The 16,703-nt window shown below is 44.5% G+C and overlaps 1 protein-coding gene across 1 annotated transcript; it reads left to right on the top strand.

Annotated features, from left to right (window-relative positions):
• The first annotated feature begins 9,940 nt into the window (after positions 1-9,940).
• On the top strand, positions 9,941-15,756 carry LOC115783086 (L-rhamnose-binding lectin CSL2-like). Its single transcript, XM_030733731.1, has 9 exons — positions 9,941-9,947; positions 10,450-10,507; positions 12,639-12,697; positions 14,102-14,237; positions 14,805-14,927; positions 14,987-15,024; positions 15,129-15,144; positions 15,449-15,565; positions 15,645-15,756. The coding sequence occupies exons 1-9, from the start codon at positions 9,941-9,943 to the stop codon at positions 15,754-15,756; spliced, it is 666 nt and encodes a 221-aa protein (XP_030589591.1).
• Positions 15,757-16,703: the final 947 nt, after the last annotated feature.

Here is a 16,703-nt window from a genome sequence, read left to right on the forward strand (position 1 = left end):
AAACATCCTTTCTCAGAGTGATGCTGAAAAGCTAATTCATGCATTTATTACTTCTAGGCTGGACTATTGTAATTCATTATTATCAGGCTGTCCTAAAAGCTCCCCGAAAAGCCTTCAGCTGATCCAAAATGCTGCAGCTAGAGTACTGACAGGGACTAGAAAGAGAGAGCAGATTTCTCCCATATTGGCTTCTCTTCATTGGCTCCCTGTTAAATCTAGAATAGAATTTAAAATTCTTCTCCTCACATACAAGGTCTTGAATAATCAGGCCCCATCTTATCTCAAAGACCTCATAGTACCATATCACCCCAACAGAGCACTTCGCTCTCAGACTGCTGGCTTACTTGTGGTTCCTAGGATACTTAAGAGTAGAATGGGAGGCAGAGCCTTCAGCTTTCAGGCCCCTCTTCTGTGGAACCAGCTTCCAGCTTGGATTCAGGAGACAGACACCCTCTCTATTTTTAAGATTAGGCTTTAAACTTTCCTTTATGATAAAGCTTATAGTTAGGGCTGGATCAGGTGACCCTGAACCCTCCCTTAGTTATGCTGCTATAGGCCTAGTCTGCTGGGGGGTTCACATAATGCACTGTTTCTTTTCATTCACCTTTTTTACTTTGTTTATACTCCACTCTGCATTTAATCATTAATTGATATTAATCTCTGGCTCTCTTCCACAGCATGTCTTTCTCTCCCCTCAGCCCAACCGGTCTCGGCAGATGACCCCCCCCTCCCTGAGCCTGGTTCTGCTGGAGGTTTCTTCCTGTTTAAAGGGAGTTTTTCCTTTCCACTGTCACCAAGTGCTGCTCATAGGGGGTCGTTTTGACTGTTGGGTTTTCTCTGTATTATTGTAGGGTCTTTACCCACAATACAAAGGGCCTAGAGGCGACAGTTTGTTGTGATTTGGCGCTATATAAATAAAATTGAATTGAATTGAATTAATTATTGTTTTTGTAAACCTTTGTTTCTGGTTGGAGAGTGGTCAGCATATAGAATGTATAAAATATAAAGATTTAAAATATTGTGTCAAATTTGACCTCTGACCTCATCGTCAAAGTCAAATAAGGTCAAATTTTCATAAAATGTATTTACTTTTAAAAATATAGCTAAAATTTGTATTGGCAGCATTTAGGAAATGATGCTGATATATGGGGATCCAAATATCATGTCACCTTTGACCTCTGACCTCACTCTTCACATCTTAACATCTGCCTTTCTTTCAAGTTGACCCCTAAATGTATTATATCTTTAATGAAAGTGTCAGGAGAAAGAGAATAAATCCACATCAATAAAAATAATTAAACTAAAAAAAAAGGTTAGCCTCACAGCCACTGGAAATCTTTGCTGCCCTCTGGTGGGGTGACCTTGCTGCTGCTTGCAGTGATGCTGCTGTTTGATAATGTGCTCTTGTTTCTGACCCTGAGTGTGCTCGGTGTGAAAGCAGCTCTGTACGTGCAGACAGAGAGACCTGCAGCGAGGGCAGACTTCAACACAGCTTACAACACAGAGTGCTCTCAGCAGGGAACCGTGGACATCCTCAGGAGGACATACAAAATGAAAAAGCCTAAATTTCTAAGTGTGGCTGCTGCATCTTACAGTCAGCTTGAAACAGACTGATAGGTGACAGAGGATAAACATACAAATGGAGTCTCCAGAAATACGCTCTCTCTTTGTAGTCCCTCACTAAGAGTCAGAGTTTTTGCTACTCCTCCTCCTCGACCTGTGCTTCCATCACTCAGACAGTTAGTGTGACTCGTGGTGCTGGGTCGTAATTTCAGGGGTTTCCATGTTCCTTTTGGCTGAAAATTCAAATTCAATTAAAAACATCCATCCATCCATTCATCCATCCATCCATTCTCTTCCGCTTATTACCCGGGGCCGGGTCGCGGGGGCAGGAGCCTAAGCAAAGAAGCCCAGGCTTCCCTCTCCCCAGCCACCTCCTCCAGCTCATCCGGAGGGACCCCAAGGCGTTCCCAGGCCAGCCGAGAGATATAATCCCTCCCGCGTGTCCTGGGTCTACCACGGGGCCTCTTCCCGGTGGGACATGCCCGGAACACCTCACCTAAGAGGCGGCCAGGAGGCATCCTAATCAATCAAGGCATCCTAATCAATCAACTGGCTCCTTTCGATGTGGAGGAGCAGTGGCTCTACTCTGAGCCCCTCCCGGATGGCCGCACTCCTCACCTTATCTCTAAGGGAGAGGCCAGCCACCCTTCGAAGGAAACTCATTTCTGCCGCTTGTATTCGCGATCTTATTCTTTCGGTCACTACCCAAAGCTCGTGGCCATAGGTGAGGGTAGGAACGTAGATCGACCAGTAAATCGAGAGCTTCGCTTTTACACTAAGCTCTCTCTTTACCACGACAGACCGGTGCAGCGTCCGCATCACTGCAGAGGCAGCCCCGATCCGCCTGTCGATCTTCCGCTCCCTTCTCCCATCCATCGTGAACAAGACCCCGAGATACTTGAACTCCTCCACATGGGGTAAGAACTCGTTCCTGAGCCGGAGAGAGCACTCCACCTTTTTCCGGCTGAGGACCATGGCCTCAGACTTAGAGGTGCTGATTCTCATACCGGCCGCTTCACACTCAGCTGCGAACCGTTCCACTGCGAGCTGGAGGCCACCCCCTGATGAAGCCAACAGAACCGCATGATCCGCAAAAAGCAGAGATGAGACTCTGAGGCCACCGAGGAAGAAGCCTTCCACCACCTGGCTACGCCTAGAAATTCTGTCCATAAAAATTATGAACAGAATCGGTGACAAAGAGCAGCCCTGATGGAGTCCAACACCCACAGGAAACGAATCCGACTTATTACCGGCTATACGGACCAAGCTCTCACTGCGGTTGTACAAAGACTGAATGGCCCGCAACAACGGGCCAGACACCCCATACTCCCGCAGGACCTCCCAAAGGACACCCCGAGGGACGCAGTCGAATGCCTTCTCCAAGTCCACAAAGCACATGTAGACTGGTTGGGCAAACTCCCACGCACACTCGAATATCCTTGAGAGGATAAAGAGCTAGTCCAGCGTTCCGCGACCAGGTCGAAAACCGCATTGTTCCTCCTGGATCCGAGGTTCGACTAACAGACGGACCCTCCTTTCCAGCACCCTGGCATAGACCTTACCGGGGAGGCTGAGGAGTGTGATCCCCCGAAAGTTGGAGCACACCCTCCGGTCTCCCTTCTTAAAGATGGGGACCACTACTCCGGTCTGCCAATCCATTGGCACTGCCCCAGATCTCCACGCGATGTTGCAGAGGCGTGTCAACCAAGACAGCCCTACAACATCCAGAGCCTTCAGGAACTCAGGGCGAATCTCATCCACCCCAGGGGCCCTGCCACCAAGGAGTTGTTTAACTACCTCAGTGACCTCATCCCCAGTGATGGTCAAGTCATCTCCCTCGTCCCCAGACTCTGCTTCCACTACAGAAGGCGTGTCAGTGGGATTCAGGAGGTCCTCGAAGTATACCTTCCACCGTCCGACTATAGCCTCAGTTGAAGTCAGCAGCACCCCACCCGCACTATAAACCGTGTGAGTGGAGCACTGCTTTCCCCTCCTGAGTCGCCTGACGGTTTGCCAGAATCGCTTCGATGCCGTCCGAAAGTCTTTTTCCATAGCCTCACCGAACTCCTCCCACACCCGAGTTTTTGCTTTGGCCACTACCCGAGCTGCATTCCGCTTGGCCTGCCGATACCTGTCAGCTGCCTCCGGAGTCCCACAGGCTAACCAAGCCCAATAGGACTCTTTCTTCAGCTTGATGGCTCCCTTCACCTCCGGTGACCACCATCTGGTTCGGGGGTTACCACCACGACAGGCACCAACCACCTTGCAGCCACAGCTCTGAGCAGCAGCCTCAACAATGGAGGTGCGGAACATGGTCCATTCGGACTCAATGTCCTCAGCCTCCCTCGGAATGCTGTCGAAGTTCTGCTGGAGGTGGGAGTTGAAGATCTCCCGGACTGGGGCTTCTGCCAGGCATTCCCAGCACACCCTCACAATACGTTTACGTGTGCCAGGTCTGTCCAGCATCTTCCCCCGCCATCTGATCCAACTCACCACCAGGTAGTGATCAGTTGACAGCTCAGCTCCTCTCTTCACCCGAGTGTCCGGAACATACGGCCGCAGATCTGATGATACGATTACAAAATAGATCATCGACCTGCGACCTAGGGTGTCCTGGTGCCATGTGCACTTATGGACATCCTTATGTTCGAACATGGTGTTCGTTATGGACAAACTGTGGATTGCGCAGAAGTCCAATAACAAAACACCATTCGGGTTCAGATCGAGCAGGCCGTTCCTCCCAATCACGCCCCTCCAGGTCTCACTGTCATTGCCCACGTGAGCGTTGAAGTCTCCCAGCAAGACTATGGAGTCCCCAGATGGAGCACCCTCCAGCACCCCACCCAGTGACTCCAAAAAGGCTGGGTACTCTGAACTGTCATTCGGCGCATAAGCGCAAACAACAGTCAGAACCCGTTCCCCAGCTCGAAGGCGCAGGGAAACTACCCTCTTGTCCACCAGTGTAAACTCCGACGTACAGGCAGCAAGCCGGGGGGATACAAGAATACCCACCCCAGCTTGCCGCCTCTCACCGAGGGCAACTCCAGACTGGAACAGAGTCCAGCCCTTCTCCAGGAGACTGGTTCCAGAGCCCAGGCCATGCGTTGAGGTGAGCCCAACTATATCTAGCTGGTATCTCTCAACCTCACGCACTAGCTCAGGCTCCTTCCCCACCAGAGAGGTGACATTCCATGTCCCAATAGCCAGTTTCGATAGCCGGGGATCGGTCCGCCAGGGCCTCCGCCCTCGGCCACCGCCCGACACACACTGCACCCGACCCCTACGACACCTCCTGTGGGTGGTGGGCCTACAGGAGGGCGGGCCCATGTAACCTCTTCGGGCTGCGCCCGGCCGAGCACCACGGGCTAATGCCCGGCCACCAGACGCTCTCCGTAGAGCTCCCTCCCCAGGCCTGGCTCCAGGGTGGGGCCCCGGTAACCCTATCCCGGGCAGGGTAAACTGTTCCCTCGTTGTTGCAAACATAGGGGTCTTCTGAACCGCTCTTTGTCTGGACCCTCACCCAGGACCAGTTTGCCATGGGAGACCCTACCAGGGGGACAAGCCCCCGGACAACATAGCTCCTGGGATCACTGGGGCACACAAACCCCTCCACCACGATAAGATGGCGATTCACGGAGGAGAGGAATAAAAGAGAAGAATAAAAAAAAAAAAAAAATGAAAATGCCATTTTTTAAAAAATAAAATAAGTGTATGATATTCTTTAAAAACAATGAACTCCTGACTGTCCCCCCCCCCCTTTTTTTATCCTTCAATGGTAGGCAATACTCACTTTGTATCAGGGGTAAACCTGAGTGCTCTTGACCCCCACTCCCTAACTCTACCATCCATAGACAAACAAACAAACGTACAAAAACAAAAAAGGAAATAAACAAAACAAAAACAAAACAAGAACTTATAGCACTCATAACATACCTGAATGCTCAGAGAGATGCTCACACACATGCACCAGTTGCTAATCCTTACAACCTTTTTTCCTTTCTCTCTGTGTCTGTCTCTGAGACACACACACACACACACACACACGCATGCACACACACACACACACACACACACACACACACACACACACACACACACACACACACACACACACACACACACACACACACACACACACACAGATAGTAACAGATTGTTTCCTTTTCCTATGTGATTCAGCTTTAGAGTTTTTCCCAGATTGTTTTGTTTTCAGGTGCATAATTTAAACCAAAAAATTTAACCAAGCTTTTGCTTTAGCTAATAACTGACCGAGGGACGTCTCCCTCTTTATTGTTTATATTTACTACAACCTTGATATTTGTCCTCTGGACTTTATTCATTCTTAATTTTGTCTTTAGGATTTTATCCCCTTTTTTCCACTGCAGTATTAGCCCACTTGTTCCCACACACACACAGATACACACACACACACACAGAGGCCTCCTCATTCACACTTTTAGTTGCAACTTTTACTAATAATTTCATGCCAATTTATTAGTCTCTATTTACTCACACAACACTTTTGTTACAATTTTTATTTTCTGCCAACGTATACCATGAAAAGATTGCCCGAAATATTGGTTATGTCCAATTCCTATTTTGTCTGAGAGAGAGAGAGCTTAAATCTTTTCACCAAGTATAGGTTGGTCCGGTCACAACGCCACTGAACACAGGCGCGACATGTAAATTAGCTCTATTCAGTGTCTTGATGTGATTTTCAAAACGCCACCACCATGGCGCAACTTTAAGATTGAACAATACTTTTTGGACTCTACCGCTCAAACGTCACTACTCGTCGTCTTTCATGGTATAAAAGCTGATTCTCACACACCGTTCTTCATGCTGTGGATATTAGGGTATATCTCTATTTAGTAGAAAATTTTCCAGCCACACACACTAATTGGTTTTAACAAATAAATTTGATCAATAGCCTAATGCTATAGGGCAGTTTTACATTTCTTTCATCTCACAATCCTTTTTTCAGTCATTTCAACTCTTATCACTTCACTTATTTTGTTTCTTTTACCCATTATCTATTTATTTAATGTCAACCCCTTTTTGTTTTTCTGACACTAATATTTTCAAGCTTTAAACAGTTTAATAGATTCTCTAAAATTTGTTCTCACCTTACCTCCTCCTCACTCACAAAAACTTTTAATGTCCAATTCTGCAGAATTCGGTTATTTAAAAACAACAGGTTTCTGCTTACCTCATTTATGAGGTGTCCCCTGTGAGTGTTTTGAGGAGCTAAAGTCCCAAGGTGAGTCCTGGAGAAAATATTCTTTTGCCAATCATCCTCCTTCACAAATCACCTGTCATTACCTGTTATCAGTCCTTATCACGTCGGGGTCACCATCTGACAGGTAAACAGGTTTTTTATGAAAGAAGACACCTGAAACACTTTAATTAAAAAAGTAAAACATTTAATATATTAAAGAATCAAAAAATCACACATGCATATGTGGGGACTCGGAGGAGACAGCAGTCCTGTGTGTGCTCTCTCGCTCTCTCTCTCTAAGCCCGTGTTCCTGTCTAACCATAACATTTTTATGCTGCCTCTTATCTAAACATGACCTTTGTCATTCAGTCTTGTTCAAGCTGTTTTTTCATGACCCAGACCAGCAGTGGAGTCATAGAGCACATCATCTTCCTGATGTTTCAGTTTTTCATAGAGAGATCTTGTCCAGATTAATAACAGAACATGGTGACGTTGGTGATGTTTTAGTCAGTCAGTCAGTCAGAATACTTTATTGATCCCAAAGTGAAATTACTACTGTTACAGCTGCAACCGTTTCATTTAAACGAGTAAACCTAAAACACAATAACATACACTAAAGGCATAAAAGTATAAAGACTAAAGAGATATTTTGACTATATACACATCTAAATCTATACACATATGAAAATTGTGAGTGCAAAAATTTTTAAATAGGTGTCATTATATATATATGCACAGTCCTTTTTTGTACAATGTATAAGTGTATGTACAATGTACAATGTATATAGTGTATGTACAATGTATATGGAAATTTAAACAATTTTATGTACAATTGAATACTGATAAGTGACACTGATGAACCACAATGTCACCTATTAAGGGAGGAGTTATAGAGTCTGATGGCCACAGGTAGAAATGACCTCCTGTGGCGCTCTGTGGTGCATTTTGGTAGGATGAGTCTTGCACTGAATGTGCTCCTGTGTCCCATCACTGTGTTGTAGAGTGGGTGGGAGCCATTGTTCATAATGGCCTGCAGCTTAGACAGCATCCTCCTCTCCGACACTGCCATAAGCGAATCCAGCTCCACTCCCACCACATCACTGGCTTTGTGGATCAGTTTATTGAGTCTGTTGGCGTCTGCCGCCCTCAGTCTGCTGCCCCAGCATGCAACAGCATAGAGGATGGCACTCGCCACCACAGACTCATAGAAGATCCTGAGCATAGTCCGGCAGATGTTGAAGGACCTCAGGCGTCTCAGAAAATAGAGGCGACTTTGGCCCTTCCTGTATAGGGCATCAGTGTTCTTAGCCCAGTCCAGTTTGTTGTCAATGTGTACTCCCAGATATTTGTAGTCCTCAACGGTGTCCACACTGACCCCTCCGATGGACATAGGGGCCACCGGTGCCTTGTCTTTCCTCAAGTCCACCACCAGTTCCTTTGTCTTTGTCACGTTGAGCTCTAGATGGTTCCGCTTGCACCATGTGACAAAGTCCTTCACTGTCCTCCTGTACTCATCCTCATCACCCCTGCTGATACATCCAACTATTGCAGAGTCATCAGAAAACTTTTGAAGATGGCAGGTCTCTGAGCAGTAGCTGAAGTCTGTGGTGTAGAGGGTGAAGAGGAAGGGAGAGAGGACAGTCCCTTGTGGGGCTCCAGTGTTGCTAACTACTCTGTCAGACACACAGTGCTGCAGCTGTACATACTGTGGTCTGCCAGTCAGGTAGTCAACAATCCAGGACACAAGGGGGACATCTACCTGCATCGCTGTCAACTTATCACCCAGAAGAGCAGGCTGAATGGTGTTGAATGCACTTGAGAAGTCAAAGAACATGACCCTCACAGTGCTGGCCGGCTTATCCAGGTGAGCGTAGACTCGGTTTAGCAGGTAGATAATGGCATCCTCAACTCCCAGGCGGGGCTGGTAGGCGAACTGGAGGGGGTCCAGAAATGACTGGACAATGGGCCGGAGCTGATCCAGGACGAGCCTCTCCATGGTCTTCATTATGTGGGAAGTCAGTGCCACTGGCCTGTAATCCTTGATGTCACTGGGTCGCGTCATCTTCGGGACCGGAACGATGCAAGATGTCTTCCACATCACAGGGACCCTCTGAAGATCCAGGCTCATATTGAAGACATGGTGCAGTACTTCACAAAGCTGGGTGGCACAGGCTTTAAGCACCCTGGGGGAGACCCCGTCAGGGCCTGCAGCCTTGTTTTTGTGGAGTCTCTTAAGTTGTCTTCTCACCTGGTCAGCAGTGAGACTAACTGTAGAGGTGGCGGGTGGGGGAGGGGTGGAGACATCAAGAGGGCCATCACAGGAAGGAAGCAGGCTATTGTGAAGTGTGGGGGTGGGTGGGGGTGGAGTGGACTTCTGGAGACCGGCAGCAGAGCTGTCTGGACGAGGGATGACAGAGCCTGCAGTGTCAAACCTGTTAAAGAACAGATTTAGCTCATTGGCCCTGTCCACACTGCCCTCCATTCCCCTGTTGTTGCTGGTCCTGAAGCCAGTGATGGTTCTTATTCCACTCCATACCTCCCTCATGTTGTTCTGCTGGAGTTTCAGCTCCAGCTTCCTCCTATAATTGTTTTTAGCCTCCCTAATTGTTGTTTTGAGTTCCCTCTGGATCGTTCTCACCTCCTCCCTGTTGCCAGCCCTGAAGGCCTTCTTCTTATTGTTGAGAAGTGCTTTAATGTCCTTTGTTACCCACGGCTTGTTGTTTGGGTAGCATTTTACAATCCTGGTAGGAACAATGGTGTCCACACAGAAGTTAATGTAGTCTGTGATGCATTCTGTGAGCCTGTCGATGTCCTGTCCATGAGGCTCACAGAGTGCCGGCCAGTCTGTCACCTCAAAGCAGTCCTGCAGTGCTTCATAAGTGTCGTCAGACCATCTCTTAATTGACCGTGTGGTCACAGGCTGACTTTTCACCAGTGGCACATAGCGGGAGCTGAGCTTCACCAAGTTGTGGTCTGACCTCCCTAGAGGGGGGAGGGGGGAGCAGCTGTATGCATCCTTAACATTAGCATACAGCAGGTCCAGTGTTCTCTCCTCTCTGGTGGGACAGTTCACGTACTGGGTGAAGTTTGAGAGTGTCTTTTCCATGGTGACATGATCAAGTTAAGATGCACTGAGACAGAAAAGTTACTCAGCACTGTATGATCTGTTGCTCTCTGTCTAATGTACTATTTAGTTATTTATTATTTGGTTGATCCACTGTTTATTAATTAATTTACTGGAGTTTACCTTTAAACATTTGTCTTTTATTCATTGAATAAAAAATAATCCCTAACCCCATCCAAAGTGGGATGGATGCTGTCTCTCCTAACCAGACCAGGTTTTTCCCAGAAACTTTGCCAGTTATCTATGAAGCCCACGTCGTTTGTTGGACACCACTCAGACAGCCAGCGATTCAAGGAGAACATGCGGCTAAACATGTCGCTCCTGGTCTGATTGGGGAGGGGCCCAGAGAAAACTACAGAGTCCGGCATTGTTTTTGCAAAGTTACACACCGAGTCAATATTAATTTTAGTGACCTCCAATTGGCATAACTGGGTGACCTGAAAGTCAGCAGTAATGAAAGTTCGTGAAAAGTCATATCAAATACTGTTAACTTATTTCTACAGAAGATAAATGAATAAATCAGCTGTGGTTCACACACACTGAGGTTTCTCTCTTTGTTTTTCAGTGCTGGCAGCAACATGTTTACTCATGAGTTCAGGTAAATGAATGTTTAATGCAATTTTCTCCTAATGGTTCTTCATGTTAACCTTATACTAACATCATTATCCAGACTAATCATCTGAACTCACATGAAAGAGAATTTTAGGTATTCAGAAAGATGGTAGGGACACATCTCCATCATCCCCACCATAAATTAGGTCTGATTCACTCCCATCATTCTCACACCTTCACATTACACATCAGACACATACAGATATGGATTCTGATGGCATCAGTATCATTTGCATGCATCACAAACATCTTTAAATTAACAGTATCATTTGTGTGCATAAACATTGTTACTCTTCTCGAGTTCAATCAAGGCTCAACGTCGTTCTTAGGTTTGAACAGATATTTAATGTGGCCCACGTGTCTTTACATGCCTTATCATTTCCCCCAAAACGCCCTCAGAACTAAGAAAGGAAATACAAACCTAAATTAACTCAAAGAAAATATAGCGGATTTAGATAAATAAAAGCCACAAATAAAACAATAAATTGTACCTCATTGGCTCCATGAACTCCCGAGGAATAAAGACAATATTATAAAGCTTCTTCTTACACAAAAACCACCTTTTGTTTTCTGGGGAAGCTTCTTATGACCAGTCTCTTGCAGACGTCAGGTAGAACGTTCTGTGTGGCTCTCTAAGTGCACCACTCAATCTTACCCCAGGAGCATGTGGCATGTGGAACAAAACATTTTACATTTTAATCCAATAAATGAACTTTAACCACATTCATTTACTCAAAATTGTTACTTATTTATTATTGAACATTTCATGTCAAAAACTAATATGTATATTACCTTTTTTAACTGAATATTACAAGATAATGAATTAAATATATGAGCTTTGCTTCTGACGGCAGCCACAAACATCTTTAAATTAACAGCTCTTCACCTGGGAAGGGACAGCACCAGCCTTCAGTGACAGAAAACCAGTCAGACCATCAGATCATATGAAGACTTTTACTCTGAAGGAAAAGAGCATCACACACTGTGCATGAATGTGCTGACTGATATGGAGGAAGTACAGTGCATCACAAAAGTGAGCACACCCCTCACATTTCTGCAGATATTTAAGTATATCTTTTCATGGGACAACACTGACAAAATGACACTTTGACACAATGAAAAGTAGTCTGTGTGCAGCTTATATAACAGTGTAAATTTATTCTTCCCTCAAAATAACTCAATATACAGCCATTAATGTCTAAACCAGTGGCAACAAAAGTGAGTACACCCCTAAGAGACTACACCTGTAAATGTCCAAACTGAGCACTGCTTGTCATTTCCCCTCCAAAATGTCACGTGACTCGTTAGTTTTACTAGGTCGCAGGTGTGCATAGGGAGCAGGTGTGTTCAATTTTGTAGTACAGCTCTCACACTCTCTCATACTGCTCACTGAAAGTTCCAACATGGCAAAGAACTCTTTGAGGATCTTAGAAGACGAATTGTTGCTGTACATGAAGACTGTTATATAAGCTGCACACAGACTACTTTACATTGTGTCAAAGTGTCATTTTGTCAGTGTTGTCCCATGAAAAGATATACTTAAATATCTGCAGACATGTGAGGGGTGTAATCACTTTTGTGATACACTGTAACTGTTGAGGAGGTGCAGATGAATGGTGCAGATACATGTAACGAAGATGACATTAAGACAACCTGACTGTTGTTGTTTGTTATCTCAGCAGCTACATTAGCTCACCAAATAATCCTGCACATGTGTTTGTGTACTTCCTCCAACAGTCCAAAGACATGCAGTTAGTGGGGTTAGGTTAACTGGTGATCCTAAATTGCCCATAGGTGTGAATGTGAGTGTCAGTGGTTGTCTGTCTCTGTGTACTGTGACCTGTACAGGGTGTACCCTGCCTCTCGCCCTATGACAGCTGGGATAGGCTCCACCCTGCAAAGGATAAGTGGATATTCACTACACCCCCCTCCCCCCAATATTTTTTTAGCATTTTTTATTAATTCATTCATATTTGGTTTAGAATCAGGTGGATGAAAAAGGAGGATGACAGATCTTCTGTAGCCAAATTAATTTAGCCCACACTCACTGATTATAGGGTTGTTTCCCATTTCAGGCTTTGCCACTGCTCAATCTTCGGTTCCTGGTAGTGGGACTCCCACATCCACAAAGAGGGTGATCACCTGTGAAAGCCCCGACTATGTACAACACCTGAGCTGTGGTAAGATCAACATAATCTCTATATCAAAGATTTCTGTAATATCCAGGTCTAAATGTCAAGCTAATGTTGAAATAATCTGCATTCTTGCTAATGTCCAGCAGGGGTTGGTTGTAAAAAGACATCTGTAGGGCTGCAACGATTCATCGAGTAACTCGAATAATTCGATTATAAAAAATTCTCGACACAAATTTGCTGCTTCGATGCTTCGTTTAAACTCTGCAGCGCTCAGGTATCTCCGTGTAAATGGAGCGTTTCACCCACAACAGCACCATTACAGTTCTCCGTGGCTGTGGTCTTTTTCTTCTTGTGGGTTTAATGGCCAAACAAGCTTAGAGATGCATTATCGCCACCTACTGATCTGGAGTGTTTTTTTTTAAAAAACCCTTAGATTCTAAAAAAAAAAAAACCTCCGGATTCCCTCTGACACTTAAAGTGGATCATCACTGACATGTTTTTCCACACCTCCACCGCTCTCTGCGTGTTCGTGTGTGTTGTGATCGCTGGGCTGAGAATTTCAGCTGTTATTTTTTTCTCTACTTCAGCTCCCAGTTTAACCGCGGTTTACTAGCGAGTGCCGCCATTAGCACTAGTGATCGTCCGGTACCGGAAGGACCCCTTCCCCGTCAAAATACTTTTTATACTTTAATCCCTGATTAGTGACTAAATATAGACCTGCAGTAGAAAACTGTTTAGGATGATGCTTATGAACAAACAGCATTACAACATTGCGCTCTTGCAGCCCCAAGTTTTTCAACATAAACACTGATAATATGACAGCAGTCAGCTGTTCTACGTGCAGTCTGTCTGCATTAGTGCAAAGAGGCGGAGCTGGAGACGGTGAGCTCAGATGGAAAGAAGCTTCCAAAAGAAGCTTTTTCCCCTGTAAGCACCTTTAAACCTTTACTGGGAAACAGCTGGAGGTCCTGCATCAACCACCTGATCAATAAGTGAAGAAAAGAGAACTTTGTAGCTGCTCCATCCACCCTGTATGTTTCACACAGGGAAAAACTGCATTACGGAAGTTAAAATATGCAGACGAACTGTTAATATGAAAAAAGTATTTTTTATGTGATTACTCGAGTAATCGATGGAATATTCGATAGAATACTTGATCACTAAAATAATCGATCGCTGCAGCCCTAGACATCTGTACATAAGTCTGAGAAAAAGAGCGTCCTGCTCAGCTGATCTCTGAGCTCAGCAAACACTTTAATGTGGAGGAAATCTGATATTAGGATTTATTTTAGCACCACAGAGCTACAGAAATGAGGCATTTGTTGATTATTTGGAAAAACACAAAAAGCTTCAAATGTTCATCTTTTGCTGCAGATCTTTGCTTTTGATTCCATTTCTCATGATTCTTTTTTACATTGATCTTTGTCTCCCATGCTGTATGTATCACAGAGACAGGAGTGATCATTGTGCAGTCAGCTCTGTACGGACGGGCCGATGCAGAGACCTGCAGTGAGGGCAGACCTGCAGATCAGCTTGGAAATACAGACTGTTCTCAGAAAGGCACTCTGGACGTCATCAAGAAACGGTAAATAAATTTGAGCAGTTTGGATCAATTGTCATGTCCTGGGCCGGTGGCCCAGTGTTTTATGTTTCCTTGGTATGGTTTCCGTTTTCTCAGGTTGTTTTGTTATCTTTTGTATTTGCCCTCAGTTATTTGTAGTTCCTTGTGTCTCTCTGTATTCTGTGTCAGGTTTGCGTCTCCGTTCCCTTGTCATACTTCCTGTTTTATTTTGATAATCATCCAGCCCCTGTCTGTTGTATTCAGTTTTGCTTCCCTCTGGTCTCGTCTTAGTTATCAGTGTCACCTGTGTTCCCACCTGTTTCCTCTTCCCTCATCAGCCCTTCTGTGTATTTAAGTCCTGCGTTTCTCTGCTTGTTGTCGCGTCGTTGACGTTATTGTGCCTGCGTGGTCCTGTGTTCCCCGTGTCTTCCCTTCGTCTCCCTTACATAAATAAATACCTTTAAGTTATGCCTTTCTCTGGAGTCCCTCGTGTTTGCCCTTCCTCGCCTGTTTCCTCCCCGGCCATGACATCAATAATTAATCAGTCACTTTAATACAGCTGAAAATGAGCTCCTCTTTGTCTCCCTGCAGCTGTGATGGCAAGAAGGTGTGTGAAATAAACACAAACGTCATCCATACTTCTGATCCGTGCTACGGCATCTACAAATACCTGGACACCACCTACGCCTGCTTCCCAGCGAGTCTGTTACAGCTGTGATTATAAACTATGTTCATGTTTCTGATGTGCTTTGTGTCACTTTGTCAATCAACAGTGTAGCATGTGAGGGTTCAATAGCAAACCTTCAATGCGGTGAGAGCACAATTCCTCCATCTTTGCATGTTTGTGAATCGATGCCATAAAAATACAGAGAAGGTTAAACACTGGTTTAATCTTTGAGGTTCTCTCTTCCTCAGATGAAGGACAGGTTTTACTTACTTTTATTTTATTTTTTTTTTTTTCTTTTTATTTTATTTTTTTTTTTTTTCTTTTTATTTTATTTTTATTTTTTTTCTCCTTTTTTCTTTTTCCATTTGTATATTGTTTTAATGTTTGTCAATGTGTTGTCTTTTACTACTATTGTATATTCATGATGTTTTCTGTTGTTTGTCCTTCTGCCTAGGGACTACAGATGCAAATTAGCAAATATGCTATAATCTGGCTCATTTACAATCTGTACTAAGTATTGATTGTTTTATTAATGTGCATTGTCCCAAATAAATAAAAAAATTAATTAAATCATCCATGCAGCTGATTACGGGCGCCACGATACGACCACGTGCTCTTTCGGCCGTCCAGCCTCTCAGATCCAAAATATCATCTGCTCAAAGACCACGAGCCAAGTAGCTGACAGGTACAGAGCTGACTCTTTCTTTAGCATTACACAGCATTTTTCAAGCATCTGCCAACTCACTAATGACCTGAATCCACAGCTGTAATGGGAAAAGCAGCTGTGCTGTCAAAGCAAGCAACTCAGTGTTTGGAGACCCCTGTGTGGGCACCTACAAGTACCTGGAGGTGGTGTACAGCTGTAACTGTAAGTAATTTAAAGTCTCTTTAGGACTGTTTCACACTTTGCTGCAGAGCTTTGAGACATTTTTGGTCCGCTTGTCTTCATTCTTATTTTCTTTCCTGCTTTTTAATCTTAGCATTTATGACAACAAAAATAAAAATCTATTTTTTGCAAAGTGGGCATTCTCATATCCCCTTGTAAGTAAGTAAGTAAAATTTATTCATATTGCACTTATCACAGATAAAAATCACAAAGTGCTTCACAAAAAAAGACAGAATAAAAGGATTAAAAGCTTTAATTAAAAGTTTGTCTGTATAAAAATGTCTTCAGCTGCTTTTTAAAAGAGTCAATGGAGTCTGTACATCATAAAGACAGTGGAAGAGAATTCAATAACCTTGGTGCTACAGCCCCAAAAGCCCGATCCCCAAGTGTGAGGGACCAACGGTAACCTTTGACCTGATGATCTAAGAGCTCGGGACACAGAATACGGTTTCAACAGGTCAGAGATATACTGGGGGGCTTGTAAGGCCCTAAAAGTTAAAACTAAAATTTTGAAATGAAATCTAAAATTTACTGGCAAACAATGAAGAGAAGCCAAAACTGGAGTCATATGAGATCTTCTGTTGGTGCCAGTTCAAAGTCTTGCTGCAGCATTCTGCACAGTTTGAAGACGATCCACAGCTGATTTGTTCAAACAAGTAAAAAGACCGTTACAATAATCCAGACGAGAAGAGATAAAAGCATGAATAATCATCTCAAGCTCAGCCTCTGACACCAGTAATCTGAATTTTGAAATATTCCTTAAATGATAAAAACAATTCTGAACCAGCTGTTTGGAGCGATGCTAAAGGGACATTGAACTGTCAAAAGTGACACCTAAATTTCTGAGGCTTGATTGCATAGAAGCTGATATGTCGCCTAATTTCTGAGATCACGTGGTCAGGAGCTTGTGTTACTGCCTGTATGCTAGAGTTTGACT

Source organism: Archocentrus centrarchus, chromosome 7, assembly GCF_007364275.1.
Source record: "Archocentrus centrarchus isolate MPI-CPG fArcCen1 chromosome 7, fArcCen1, whole genome shotgun sequence".
NCBI lineage: Eukaryota > Metazoa > Chordata > Actinopteri > Cichliformes > Cichlidae > Archocentrus > Archocentrus centrarchus.